This window comes from Gymnoscopelus microlampas (assembly GCF_963454915.1).
Source record: "Gymnoscopelus microlampas genome assembly, chromosome: 6".
Classification (NCBI taxonomy): domain Eukaryota; kingdom Metazoa; phylum Chordata; class Actinopteri; order Myctophiformes; family Myctophidae; genus Gymnoscopelus; species Gymnoscopelus microlampas.
In genome coordinates this window covers 35,242,357-35,257,929 of record NC_139943.1, presented here as the reverse complement: position 1 = coordinate 35,257,929, position 15,573 = coordinate 35,242,357, and the positions used below count along the sequence as shown (strand labels likewise).

General features: G+C 45.9%; 1 protein-coding gene across 3 annotated transcripts in view; it reads left to right on the top strand.

The window, feature by feature from the left end:
• Nucleotides 1-643: 643 nt before the first annotated feature.
• The window catches only part of furinb (furin (paired basic amino acid cleaving enzyme) b), a 117,425-nt gene continuing 102,495 nt past the window's right edge, over nucleotides 644-15,573 (top strand). For 2 of the 3 annotated variants that reach the window (XM_084058920.1, XM_084058918.1), the window contains exons 1-2: nucleotides 644-1,133; nucleotides 14,878-15,160. In XM_084058920.1, coding sequence (XP_083915046.1) covers nucleotides 14,984-15,160 — 177 coding nt within the window. In that variant the 5' untranslated portion in view covers nucleotides 644-1,133; nucleotides 14,878-14,983. Of the gene's footprint in view, nucleotides 1,134-1,806; nucleotides 1,939-14,877; nucleotides 15,161-15,573 lie in introns of those variants that run through there. The other variant, XM_084058919.1, reaches the window with a different exon arrangement.

The window sequence follows — 15,573 nt, the reverse complement described above, 5'->3', positions numbered from 1 at the left end:
AGCGGACTACTTATACCAGGCTGGACAGAAAGTACCCGAGTCAGGAGATGGAAGCTCTGCACTATGGCGTCCTCTGCTGGACAGTGGGACATATTTTGCTGTAGTTTCTCTCTTTTTATTTGTATCCTGACTTAGGCCTACAAAATAGTACAAATACATGTTGTTTTCCAACGGCAAAAGCACAATGTTGTTGTTTTTGCATTTCTATTTAAGTTTTGTACCTACTTGACTGCCAAATTGCATTGTTAGAATGCAAGAGCTATATTGTACATAATGCATTTATTTATTTTTGGTTTATTTTTTTGTTTTACTTCACACTTACTTTGGCAATGGAATGCCAAAGCAAATGTGATGCCAATAAAACTGATGCCAATAAAGTGATGCCAATTAAAGCTAAATTTGCATTACATTTTATATTCACTTTGCATGTGCGGTACATGACCCGTAGATGGCGGTCGCAGCCCACTCAGCGGACCGCTCGCCACTGTACAGACAGGGTTGAATGTTTTGTACACATGCGTAGCACGGGATGCGCTCCGACAGCGGGCCAATGGAGACGAGTAATGCACCGCCTTATCAGCGGGTACAGTAACACAAAACACGCGCATCACACCACTAAACAGAGTGGGCTGTGTGAACGTGACGTATTTCCTGGAGACTGGGATTTGTGGCTTTTTGTTGTCATCCCCGTGTTTCACGGTTGGTTTGGAGTGGACACACTTTAGTGCTTTTTTCGCAGGGGGTTTTGCTCTCCAAATGTGTGGCGACCCTCCCGGCGCAGCGGGTATGTGCGCGTCTTCTGGTCCCGTAGCAGAAGAACCAGAACCCCCGTCCCTGAAAGAACCCGGAGGAGTTTGCAAATAAAGAACAATGGAAGCAAGTCGATAGTAAAAGGCGAGGTGATGCTGGTCGGACGGAATAGTTGCATTTTTGGAGACGTTATTGTTGGTGAAGAGGAGGAGGAGGAAGAGCGGGGTTGCGATGAAGGTGTCCGTGTGTTCTTTATTACGCCCACGACTCAAGTAGAGCCTGGATCATAAAGTTGAGGAGGAGGAGGAGGAGGAGGGGAGTCTCCACCCTGGCACTGAGAAGAAGATGAGGCTCCTTCTCCTTGGCATCTGACTGATCGACGGGTATGTATGGTTGACAACCTTCTAGCACAGTGGTTCTCAACCGTGACCCCCCAAAGATAATCATATCCGAACCGGGGACCCCCCCCCCCCCACCCTGTCAAGCACTTGGAATTGTAGGAGTTCATGCATTACATTTAGTTTGATTGATTGATAGATTGATGTACTTTATTTAGTAAGACATGAGAACAGTATGACAGTACATAACAGTACATGTTTGACTCGGTTCCACAGATATATATATATTTTTTTTTGCCTCTTTCGTATATTATTTGACAATTTTGACAATGTTTTGACCAGTTTTTAATCGTATAGTTTGTTGATTACTTTTGATGCAGTAGGGCAGGCTAATGGTCTTTTTCTTTTCTTTCATTTTTTTGTTGAGGTATTAAAACAGGTCTTAAATTGTCACTTCACTGTCATCTGGGGACCCCTGTCATGTGGGAACCCTCCTAGGGGTCCCGACCCACAGGTTGAGAACCACTGATGTAGCACACAGAAGCATGAGTTGGGCTTTCATTGAATGAGGAGGGACAGTTAGTACAGTAGGCAGAGTGGGAGGGAACAATGGGAGTAGGGACGATTTGGGGGGAAACGCTATTAGCGCACAAGTGTGACAGCCAGGCTGCGCGTCTTGCCACGAGACGACCTCCACTATACTTTACACTTTGGCACGCAGTCAGTCTGGGTCGGTTCCAGTTCCAGTCAGGTTAACAGTCTCGATCATCTGCTCTCATGTTATAGAATGATCTCTATGGAACAACAGCCTTTTTAAATCACAGCGCGTCCGCACCGAACTTTGTTCTTGGTAAGATGAAGACACTTTGTCTTACTGTTTTGTTACACTGTAGCAGACTTAATAATGTCATCATACTGCTATATTGTAGACTTAATGTTGTACTGTTATGTTGTAGACTTAATGTTGTACTGTTATATTGTAGACTTAATGTTGTACTGTTGTATTGTAGACTTAATGTTGTACATATTGTAGACTTAATGTCATACTGTTACATTGTAGACTTAATGTTATATTGTAGACTTAATGTCATACTGTTACATTGTGGACTAGACTTGATGTCTGTCATACTGTACAGTTACATTGTAGACTTAATAATGTCATACTGTGTGTGTGTGAGTGTGTGTGTGTGTGTGTGTGTGTGTGTGTGTGTGTGTGTGTGTGTGTGTGTGTGTGTGTGTGTGTGTGTGTGTGTGTGTGTGTGTGTGTGTGTGTGTGTGTGTTCATCGATTTAATGCCACACTTAGTACTTTGTAGCAGATTTAATGTCATACTTTTACATTGTAGCAGCAATTTATGTCATACTGTTACATTACAGACTTATTTAATGCAGCACTTACATTGTAGCAGATTTTATGTACTACTGTTACATTGTAACAGACTTAATGCCATACTGTTACATTGTAGCAGACTTAATGCCATACTGTTACATTGTAGCAGACTTAATGCCACACGTAGACATTTACATTAGTAGCAAATCTAGCAATGTCTTCATTTAGTTTTTTAAATGTACATTTACAGTTTAAGCGTAAATTTTACCTTTGTGTTTCTCTCTCTCTCTCTCTCTCTCTCTCTCTCTCTCTCTCTCTCTCTCTCTCTCTTTCTCTTCTGTATTGTGTTGTCACTCATCACTTAGTAACTTAATGTATTGCATAGTAAACTGATATCAAATGGGTTTAAAAAATATTGTTTACGTGTGACAGTTAAATATTTGAGTGGTGCTCATAATATAGACCTTTGTTGAGCAGTTTCCTCACTCTTTCTCTACAGATCAGCAGGATATTTAAAGAACAATAGAGTGTCCTGGGTTTGAAAGATAAAGATAGTCAGATCTTGTTTAAAAAAAAAAAAACTGTCAATGACCCAACTAATCCACGCTCTGGTTATTGTTATTATTCCTGTATCATATCTAATGTAATACGTATTGAGATCTAAGCAGGGGAAGTCAAGGTCACAAAATACATTTTGGGCTGGGGTGGACGTCTTACATAAAAGGATTGCAGTACTTCCCTATGTCAAAACATTGATTTATGATGCAATTGCTTTGGCTGCCAGTCAACCAGCCCTTCATAACAATCTTTGCTGGACTATGTCTTGCTCAAGTGTGTTCAGTGGCCAAGGCAATGTTGAGAAGTGCTGTGTTGTATAATGTATTCCTCTCTTGACCCGGCGAAGTTGGACAAAGTAGTTTAAAAAAGGTTTGTTTCATCTGAAGCAAATAAGTCCAGTTTGTATTTGTGGCTAGGTGCTACTCTTACAGTATTGATGATGCTCCCACTGCTTGCTCTTGGCAGTATCTCACAAAATAAAATGGGGGGGGGGGGGAGTGTTACAACAAAGGAACGCACCAGTGCAGGAAGAGAAACATCTCAACAATGGACTCCGTCTGTGGACTGGAACTAAGGGGGTACTGTAGCTGTCTGTACAACAAAAGCTTTGCAGTGAATAATAGTAACAATCAGGTTGCCTCTTTGTTAGAGGTGGGTTTCAGGAGCTATGTGCAATGTTACTTGCTGAATTGCTTCTATTTCATAGACACATTCCTGCAACCACTGACAAGTGGTTTATCAGGGTCCATCTCTGCAGCTCATAGGCAATGTAAGCCATCAAATCAGACTGTAGCTGTACTCCACCATTGGCATCCTGAGCTGAGTCACCCCGGTGCACTTCTCAGATGACGTCTGTGTAGAGATCACTGCCAGTTATGTAATGCTGTCCTTAATGCTCCGTCTGGGTGGGGGGGCAACATGTAGCACGTCTCATTTCACAATCGGCCTTAATATCTCGGAGCAATTTCACTCTCAAGAGAGGACATTTTCTTTGACTGTGTGCCACACAACACATTTGATGTGCAGTTCATTCTGGGTTCTTTTGATGCTTTGGTTTCCAGCTGTTGTCTGCTACAATGTATGAGGAACCAGAACAAAATAATTTTACTTTCATGTAGCCTACTAGTACACAAGATGTAACAATAAACATATCTTGGGTCAAGGGAAGGAAAAAATAGAAGGAAAAAATAGAAGGAATCAAAAAAGAGACGACAAGGTATCTACATATTTACACATACTCACTGATAGCATATCCATCCAAACACTACTGTATGTACATGATGTTTTACTGTTCATGACATAGACATCAGTGCAAGAAGAGTATCAGTGCGTTGTACATGAGATTAAGGTGCAGAGTAACGGCAAGTGTCAAGTTCAACCACATAGTCCACAAAAGGTTGCTTTTGTTATAATCCTCAGTTAGGTACATGAGGATTTGTTTTTTAATATAATTTTTATCCCACGATTTTGTAACCCACATTTTTTTCACCCAGTGCCAGTTGCCTATGTAATCCTGGGCACTACCTACCCTCTGCCAGCCTAGGGAGAGCCCAAGCTGAAGCTCATGCCTCCTTCAATGCATGAGGAGCAAGCAGGTCCATGAGGATTGATTGACTTTATATTGATTGACATTTCTGACTTTATTGGTCAGAAATATAAACGTCACAAGGTACAGTCAGACATTAAGCCTAAAAGGATAACACAAAAAAAATGTTTTCCATTGTGGTCCTATGTATTCAATTCATCAACATGGCACAATAATACATGTCATTAACAAATACAAAACACTATATGTACAAAGGAGAAAAGGGAAAAACTTAATTAGTGAATGACACCTCCTTTCTATGGGAAATTGCATTTACCTCCCCTTGTGGTCTCCTGATAGATAGCTTTTCAGGCTAGTTTTGAAAGAAACAAGTAAGTCCAAGGCCAGCCTTCGTCAGGCGGTGGTCATGCCTTGTTCACAATACAGTCTGATGGTAGACGGGTGGAAGCTGTTCATAAACTTGGTGGTCTTGCCCTTGATGCTAGGGTAGGCCTCCTTGCCCGGCGTCATTGTAGGGGTATATGAACAGTTTGTGGCTGTGGTAGTGCCTGTCCTTGTTGATGTGCTGAGCTTTGACTACGCACCTCTTCTTGTACAGTACAGGAGAGGGGGGGGCTTGCCTTCCATTATGCACGCTGCTGACCACACCACCCGCTATAGGTTTTTCTCTTCTCTGGCAGTGCAGTTTCCAGGCGCATGCTCTCTCCTCGGCCTCCTGAAGTCCAAGATTAGCTCCTTGGTCTTGTCGACACTGAGGGTGAGGCTGTTCTCCTGGCACCAGAGGACCAGTAAAGTAGTATGGAGCAGATATATTCTCTCCCCAGCTTCTCAAAGCATTTGCTGACTATTGGGGTGAGAGCGACAGGTCTCCAGTCATTCAGAGTTCAGGCATGTCACCTCGGGTTTCTTGGGGATGGGCACAATGGTGGACATTTTGAAGCCTCCCGAGACTGCAGCCTGGGAGAGGGAGAGGTTGAAAATGTCCTCGATATCATGGTATTTGGGCAAAAATATCATGAGATTTGATTTTGCCCATATCACCCAGCACTAATTGTTGGTTCTTATGCCTTGTTTTCCTATAAGAGAGAGTGGCCCATAAAGCTGTTGATACGACCAGCGGGACAGTCTGAAATAGAACGAGGCTGCTTGATAGTCACTTCCTCTGCTCATCAGCATGAATAGAAATACTCCATTCATCTGCATCAAGGCTGTTGAAATGCTGGCAGTGTTTGTGAAGATTCTTCCTGCTTGTGAAATAATCCGTCTTTTGTAGTCTGGCTGACAATACATTTTTATATGGTCACTATGACTTTGAAGTGTTGATTTGCAGAGTTACTTTCCAGTGAGATACTGTAGATGGCTGATGTCCAAGTGCTTTGTAATGCTGTTAAAACAATAACAAGTATCACATTGCTGTGTCACGGCTCCTCGGCTGCCCAATTAATAACTTAAACCATTACTTAGCAGAAAAGATCGCCCAACACCGAAACAGCTGGAGGAGCATGAATGACCTATGCTCCCCAATTAGCAAAATGGGTTAAAGTAGAAGATAAAGAAAAAAATAGTTGACCCGAGTCTATACCATGTCCCCTTCTGTTTTCGCTCTTCACTACATTATCTTCGCTGAAAATAGCCGATCTACAAGCTCAAAACTCATTGCTGTGCGATGCGTTGTGGGCTTGTATAACTGCTATTTGGTTCTCTGGATGTTCGCCCCCAGAATAGACAGGTTTCCTGTTAGTAAACATTGAGAGGAATATGACCGCGCAGCTGCGGGGGGAAGCCTATGGGTGCGTTTGGAAATTACGCACCGGACACCGGAGCACACTCGCCTATTAGTTTGTATTGGCCAGTGCGCTCACTGCCGCTCAGGGCTGTATTTTCGAACGCGCCTTCCACCCCCAGGCATGCGCAGATTGCGCATTCTGCTCTGTGATGACGTCGCTCGGAAACCCGTCTATTGGGACACTAGGGTTAGCTTTTCTACCACTCAGTAGAACTGAATGGAATAGGCTGGACAAGAAGCATGTAGCCCTGCACCTCCTGTACCTTTGGCAGTAGTCCTTTTCTTTTCTTACTTGAATATTAGGCTATTTCTCTGCATTCTCTGATTTTCTGATAGTGACAAGAGAGACACAGGAACGTTCGGAGAAAGAGAGAGAGAGGAGGTGATATGCAGCAAAGATTTTTGATGTGAACCCGGGCCTTATTTATGTGGTATGCACTCATAGTTCTTTTCTAGGCTTTATCTCCTTGTGAGATGGAGATAAAACTGGGAACAAGGTTAGAATCGGAATGAAGGTTATCACAACACAGGGTTCACAGGACAGGAGCTACTGTATGAAAGTTGCTGATAGGAATGCATCATCATCTTTCTGCATTGACCTTTTGCTGGATATTTAGGCCAGATTTTGGATGACCCAACATACACACGTGTGACACAGTGTTGCAGAGGCAGGGATTCCGCCAGACCAGTTCAGTCTGCACCACCAAGACTGAATTGGTCATTACCAAGACTAAACGTCAGACTAAACGTTTAAAACATAAGAGCGTAATTGACCTGTAATATGCAGTTTTTCTTAAGAATGTTTGTTTTAACTGTTGCTTGCTACACTTAAAATATAAAATAAGTGTGAACCCATTAGCCATATTGTTTATATTGTATCGCTGTTGAGATATTTGGATATCTATTGAGGCATGAAATTGTGTCCATAATTTGTGCAGCCCCAGCTTGCGCAGGCACGTGCACCCCCCTCCAGTAGCACAGACTACGTTTCTTTCCTGGAAAAAACCCTGAAAAGGGTACTGTATTTTTTTGTATCTTTTAGGTTGATCAAATATAGCCCTATTGTTTCACATTCTAGAATGTGTTGTGAGAAATACTTCACAGGACAAAGCAAGGGGCAGTTGTTTCTCACAAGGGTATTATTGAGGAAGTGCGTTTTTTCGGAAGCACAACCTTCTGTCTTATAGCTGCTGTTCTATTCCAGGCACTGGGGAATTGGTTTTTTTCAGAGTCTGTGATCTACTTTACTTGACATTCTTCTTACCGTATATTGTTGAGCCACACTCGGAAGGCTGTCATTACCTTAAAAGAAGAGGGTGCTGGATTCATGGTAGTCAGTGGCCATGCATCAGGTCACTGCTTACTCATTCCACAGATTCCACAACGGTCCTCACTGCACCAGCTCCGCAATGAGCTCCAAAGAGGTTATGCCATTTGTCTCAGTTTTCCCACTGGGGTTTCGTTATTCAGCGAGTATGAGGTTCTCCTGTGAGGTTGAAGTTTCATCTTGGTTTCTGTTTCTGCTCTTTGATGTATATTGTATAGAGTAGTCTAAGCAAGCATGCAGTCTCTCTCTTGTTAACTCTCCTCCAGGCTATGTTTTTTAGGAAAGTATTTTCCTTTTTTTTGTTATAATGCCTGCTACTTTGCACAATACTGGTGGGAGGGGGGTAACGTCTCTCTCTCTCTCCTCTCTCCTCTCATCTCTCCTCTCTCTCCTCTCTGTGTATGTGTATCTATATGTGTCTTTCTTGCAATTTCTATCTATTTCTCTCTCCCCCCGTGACTGTCTCCTACTCACTCAGTGACAGTCACACCCCACTCTCCTGGCTCTGTGACTCTGACTGAGACCTAGCCCCTAATGAGCTCAGAAGAATCACTCCGCAGGACGAGTGACAGCCTGGGGCCTGTAGTCATGCCTCTATCTCACCCACTTTTCAGTGTAATTGCACCCACTCCTCTCGCTCTCCTAAATGTATCTTTGAAACTACAGATGAGCCCACCCAATCTTCTCCTTTTGCTCATGTGAATAGCCCTTAATTGCCCCTTGGCTGGTGATCTGAGGGAGGATTAAAGGACAAAGCAATAGGCCGTGTCAACTGTTAGCATATCGTCTGCCTACCTGGCGTCCTCTCAATTAGAATTACTTGGATTTGTCCTAAGTCCTGGAAACATTGTCAAACCATTGACAGGTCCCAAACCTGTCCTAAAACTTTGAGAAAGTAATTGTGTTGTACATGGGAAAAGCCAACATGGTGAGCGTCGTCTTCTCACTATATTAAGTTTAGGGCAGTCTAAGCATTCAGCACCAAGACATTGTCAAGACAGCGAAATGGCACCGCACCCATAAGCTGTCCCCCGGGGGACCATATTGTCTGCGCCGAATGATGCGTCTGCCCCCCTGAATACTAAGCCCACCTATGGCAACTGTGACTAGGGGGTCTCAGGGGAATGGCTTTCGCTGCTCTGCTTTTAGATCCCGTCGGCTCTGCAAGAATCACCATCTTTTAAGCGAGCATGTCGTTACTTTGCTCCCTTTTTTGTGTGAAAATCCAGAGCGAAAATGTCAGGGCCTGTGAACAATTCACCCCCGTGTCTGTCTAGAACTGTGTGAGTACTATCATAACCCACCTCTGAGCTTCTCTTTCTGTTCCAAGGGTGTATTCATTTAAATAACTCATAGTCATAGGGTGGCAAAAAAAAAAATATATAATCTTAAAACTACTTTTTATAGAACTCAGTGAAACAGTAAAATGTATCATGTTTTTAACAAGAAGAAAATCCATCTCTTATCAGCACACAATGTCTTCAAAATTCTGGAGAATTCTAGACGTCAAAACCACAGCACAGCACAGTGGAATGAAATCCATTCAGTTTGGAAAGTCAAAATCTGGCCCAAAAACCCACATGGCTCCCGTCAGTTTATTGTGTAACTAGGGATGTCTGGCACTGGGTTGCAGTGGTGGTGGGGATTTGCTGCAAAATGACTGATGCAATCATGGACAAACATTCAGAGCTGCATTTGGCCACCTACAGTACCATCCTTCTTAAGACAAATTGATGCACTTTCGGGACTCCCACCCACACCCACACGTATCATATTTCTGCCCCACATTGAGCAACATTTCCATAAACCTTTCTTACGCAGTACCTACGTGGATTCTCACCAGCTCTTCTCAGATTGAGACATTAAACTTGGATACAGCCCGCATATTTAATTTTCTATTATTGTCAGCATAGCCTACATAAAGACCCAAACCGAGAAATGCATTTCTCGTTTTGTCCTAGATGGAAGTGTGTTCCATCTAGCCAAAACCTTCAGGGACAGAGATCGAAAAAGCATTTTGACTCAAGTCACATTTAATTGTATAGCCCTTAATCACTGTTACAGTCTCAAGGAGCTTTACATGCCCTTATTTAACAAGGGAGACAAATCAACACCCCTGTTCTTAGACCCTCCATCAGGGAAAAGTCCCTTGTTTGGAAAAGAAAGGGAAGACAATGGCAGGAAAGATCACAAAAGAAGTGACCGCCTTCCAGGGTGGACAGGTATGCAACAGGTTATAAGTGGGCAATATCCAAGCGATTTTCTCCCTGTCCCTGTTATTTCACACAACATTTAGACTAGAGGAATTCCATCATCCAGATAAATATCAGGCAGACTTGACTTGCTGCACAGATAGACATTCAATCTCAGAAATTGCCAGCTGTCAGATGTTATAGACAGTGATCCGAGTGTGAGACACACTGGGGTCTGTGCGTGCTGCTGTTATCACACCGCAGATTTGGGTTTTACTTATAGCCCAAACGATATATATCAGTTTGGCCGACATATCGGCCATTATATGACTTTTTGACATTCATACATACACATCCATACGCATATAAATGGCGAAGTGAAATGTAATTTTTCAATGATGAATTGAGTACAAAGTGTCAGGGTGCGAGTGCGGAGAACCCAAAAGCAGTACGACACAAGGCAGGAATCAAAGTTCTGGAGGTTTATTGACCAAACTTAGACAACCCATAAAATGGGGAAGTCAAAACGAGTACTCAAAATACAGAATGGCTTGTGGCCAAAACATAGTACAGAACACACTAACATTCAATGACGACCTGACAAAGAACTGAACAAACAGGGGAGTATATATAGACACAGGGTTAACTGGACACAGGTGGACACAAGCTACAATCAACACAGGGATTGGCTGGGGCACAACAGGACCCAGGTGGAGAACAATCACAAATACAAACTGTAGAGACAAGACAGGAAGCGATAACAAGGCAGACAGGAAACAAGACTACAAAACAAGAGCACAGAACACTAATGCAAAAGGCAGCAACAGAATGACAGATACAGTACAGAATAGCACATGCAGTATGCAGAAACATAACATATTCAGAACATACAATATGCACTTAAGGCCTAACCGGCCTAAACTGTTCACGACCATATAATGGCATATTCAAAGGTCTAAATAATAACATTGGTCTAACCGGCCAAAAGTGTCCATGACCATATAAGGGCATTCAAGCTCTAAGTAATAAAGTCAAAGTCTACGGTCCGAGGAGCGGACCGTGACAGTACCCCCCCTCCAAGGGACGGATTCCAGACGTCCCACATGACTACCAAACCAGGGTGGGTGGTGGGGGCCAGGAGGAGGGAGCCAGAGGCGGGGAAAATAGGGGCAGCAAAAGGGCAAAAAACAGAAACAGAACTGACTGGGGCAGGGGCAAAATTACTGGGCCACCAGAACTGTACAGGGCAGGACAGAACCTACTGGGTAGGGAAGGGCAAAAACACTGACCGGTAAGGGGCAGGGCAACACAGAACGGGCAGAAAGGGGGACAAGCAGGAAAAGACAGACAGAGCAAAAAACAGACATTCAAAAGGACAAATACAAAGACAAGCACATTCAAACCAGACAAAGAGACACAGGCAACAGACATCACACAGACTAGCCGGCGAGCAGACAGCTAGCTGTAATGCTGAAAACCGGACAGAGAACGAGAAAACACTGACAGACAGAGAAACAGCAGAACACACAATCACACAACCGGAATCACATAGAAAGACAGGAGGGCAGACACGCAGACATACATACAGACAAGCAGACAGGTAAAAGGTGAGACAGACCGAGACACATACAGATCAATTGACAGACAGCCATGCAGGCGGACCAACATGAGGTTAGACACTGCAGGCGGGTAAAAGGGTCGAAAGGGAAACTGGTGGATGGGGGATTAGATAGACGGACGAGCAGAGTAGCAAACATACTAGCAGACACACATACGGGGAGACAAGCAGATAAACAAATAGGGAGAGCAGCTATCTGGGTGTCGGGAGGAAAAACAGAGTTAGGCTGGGGAACTGGGCTACAGACAGGGCTGGGAATGGGCCTAACAACAGGGTTGGGAATGGGGCTAACAACAGCGCTAGGAACCAACCTGGGGTCGGGGACAGAGACCGGCCTCAGCGGTGCAGAGCAAGGGTCGGGCAACAGAAGAGCAGTCCCAGGGTCCGGCCGCTGGAGTGCAGGCCCAAGACCCGCTGACTGGGGTGTGGGCCCTGAGTCCAACGGCTGGAGTGCTGGGTTGGTTTCGGCAGCGACAAACAGTGGCAATACAGAAAGTTCATCAGCAGTGACAGCCGACCAGAGTCCAGACAGATTGTCGGCAGGATCGGCCGACCCGATTTCTGACAGAACATCAGCGTGGCTCGCTGATGCAGGGGAGGACAGAACGTCGGCGTGGCTCGCCGGTGCAGGGGAAGGCAGAACGCCGGCGTGGCTCGCCGGCGCAGGGGAAAGGCAGAACGTCAGCGTGGCTCGCCGGCGCAGGGGAGGGGGAGACAGAACATCAGCGTGGCTCGCCGGCGCAGGGAAAGGCAGAACGTCGGCGTGGCTCGCCGGCGCAGGGGGAGACAGAACGTCGACGTGACTCGCTGACGCAGGGGAAGACAGAACGTCGGCGTGGCTCACCGGCGCAGGGGAAGGCAGAACTTCGGCGTGGCTCGCCGGCGCAGGGAAAGGCAGAACGTCGGCGTGGCTCGCCGGCGCAGGGAAAGGCAGAACGTCGGCGTGGCTCGCCGGCGCAGGGAAAGGCAGAACGTCGGCGTGGCTCGCCGGCGCAGGGGAGGGCAGAACGTCGGCGTGGCTCGCCGGCGCAGGGAAAGGCGGGACGCCGCTCGGCACCAGCAGTACCTCGGCGTTGCTGGGCAGCAGCAGTGGAGACTCGCCGTCACCGTTGCTGGGCAGCTGAGGAGGTTCACCGTCGAAGGGTAGAGATGCAGGCTGGTCGCCGGGCGGTGGTGCACGGTGGTCGCCGGGCGGTGGTGCACGCTGGTCGCCGGGCTGCAGTGGAGGCTCACAGTCACCACCTCCGTCGCTGGGCCGCAGTGGGGGTCGTTGGCGTGAGCGATGACGATGCCGCCCCCTCGCCCGGTTCCCCCTGACGATGGCCAAGCGAGACCCAATCCATGGATTCCGGACTGATGCAGTCTCACTGTAGGGCGGCTCAGGGAACACGGGGTCGACAGAGGCGGGTCCTGTGCACACCGGCAGGAGGCCTACATACCCTAGCCCGATTGACTGGGGTGCAGGCTGGTCGCTAGCAGGCAGAAGGCTGGCATGGTTAGCATCAGGCAGGCTGGCTGGTTGAGGAGCAGGTAGGGAAGTAGGCCGGAGGCTAGCAGCTCGTAGTTCAACAGGTGCACTGAACAGAGCAGCCCACAACCCCTTAATTGTCCCCTCAAGTTCATCAGCTAGGCTCGGACGTGAATAAGCCACTCGGAGAGCCCCTTTCAATGCTTCAATTCTTTGTTCAAGGCTGGCGGAGGGCTGCACACTGAGCTCCAAACCTGACTGGATGTATCGCAACACCTTCTTTAATTCCGCTTCCGCGACATCGTCCGCTGGGTCCATTTCAGGTCAGGTCGTACTGTCAGGGTGCGAGTGCGGAGAACCCAAAAGCAGTACGACACAAGGCAGGAATCAAAGTTCTGGAGGTTTATTGACCAAACTTAGACAACCCATAAAATGGGGAAGTCAAAACGAGTACTCAAAATACAGAATGGCTTGTGGCCAAAACATAGTACAGAACACACTAACATTCAATGACGACCTGACAAAGAACTGAACAAACAGGGGAGTATATATAGACACAGGGTTAACTGGACACAGGTGGACACAAGCTACAATCAACACAGGGATTGGCTGGGGCACAACAGGACCCAGGTGGAGAACAATCACAAATACAAACTGTAGAGACAAGACAGGAAGCGATAACAAGGCAGACAGGAAACAAGACTACAAAACAAGAGCACAGAACACTAATGCAAAAGGCAGCAACAGAATGACAGATACAGTACAGAATAGCACATGCAGTATGCAGAAACATAACATATTCAGAACATACAATATGCACTTAAGGCCTAACCGGCCTAAACTGTTCACGACCATATAATGGCATATTCAAAGGTCTAAATAATAACATTGGTCTAACCGGCCAAAAGTGTCCATGACCATATAAGGGCATTCAAGCTCTAAGTAATAAAGTCAAAGTCTACGGTCCGAGGAGCGGACCGTGACACAAAGGACCCCAATGGAAACAAGCCATAGTGCTTTCTTGGGTTTAAAATCCTCTTGACAGACCATGTATTGAACTGTACTTTCCTGTGCTTGTCTTGTTCTGTTAATAAAGTATTCAATCAATCAATCAATCAAAATGTATATGAAAATAAATAAAACTTTCGCCGGTGATTTGGACAGAGATGTCAGAGTGTTAATTGTATTTCCTTTCGCCATGTAGATTCGAGCTATAGAGAGTTCCAGAGATCATGTCCAGTAACGAGAGGATCCGTTGTGAAACTTCCGAGTTTATGTGGAGGTTTCCATCTCACAACCAACCAACAACTTGTTTTGCAGCTGTCAGACCCAAGAGTAGGAGTCTTCTCTGAGATTTAGTAACTACAATTGCTGAATCATCGTTCAACAGTAAAACTTTAGGCAAGAGGGGAATACAGGTTTCCCATTACTCTATGTTGCACTTCTTGACAAAATATTGGTCAAAACATCGGTAATCGTTAGTCTAGGTCTCTCCGTCGGACCCCAAAATCTGCCATCAGTCGGGCTCTAGTTTTAGTTACTGTGTAGCATTGGTTCTCAAAGTGGGGTCCGGGGACCCCCAGGGGTCCTTGGGGGGGTACCAGGGGGCCCCCAGCAAAATGTGTTAATATAGCATCACAACCACTTTAACCATATTTTATACAAGCAGATATACAAGCTCATAGCGAGGCACCGAGTGCCGTGATATGAGCTTGCCTTGTAGATCTGCTATTTTGGAAAAATCTCAAATCTTTGCTTCTGGGGGTCCCTGGCACAACATCTTTTCAGGTGGGGGTCCGCGGCCAAATACATATCAATTTTGGGGTCCTTGGCACGAAAAAGTTTGAGAACCACTGCTGTAAAGCATCCATACTGAGCAGTTTGGGGCCAGGGAATGAGTGGCCCAACTACGAGGGACATGTTTGTGATTATAAGCGGCTGTGTGTCCTCTTTTTTTTCCTCCAGGTCACTGTTCTACTTTACTGCCGTGAGGTAGAGCAGCTGGGCTGTGCCTGGTAAGAGGTGACGAACGGATAGACGGGACCAGGCTCCGTGGCCCGCTGTCCCTTTCATGGATGCCAGGCTGGCCCTACCGCACCTGTGGACACTGCTTGTCCTCTCGACGGCGGCACTGAAGTGGGCCGACGCCGCGGAGATCTACAGCAACGCCTGGGCCGTGCACATCACAGGCGGGCCAGGCGAGGCCGACCGCATTGCCAAGAAACATGGCTTCGTCAACCACGGCAACGTAAGTCGAGAGTGCGTTTGTGCGTACGAGCATGTATGTGTGTGTGTGCGCGTGTACGCCTATCCTGCATACGCGATCGCAAACTGTAACCAGTATGCGTGTCAGCTGGTGTGTCGTGTGTGTATTTGTAGGCTTTTAGCTGAACATTACACGGTAAAATCATCAGTGTTAAACATGCAATCTGTAACTTTTATGGACTTCAGGCAGTGCTACTTGTTAACCAGTAGGTGACTACTAATGTCTCATTGTAAAAGTAGGGAGATCACCACCAACCATTGCAGATGTTATATAAACATACACTACTACCGATATACAAAATAAAGTTTTATTCATTAAAATAAGTTCCAGATTGCAGCTTTGCAGTAGGTAACTTAATGGACCGTTAAGGGTCACTTGGTTACATTTGTACACTC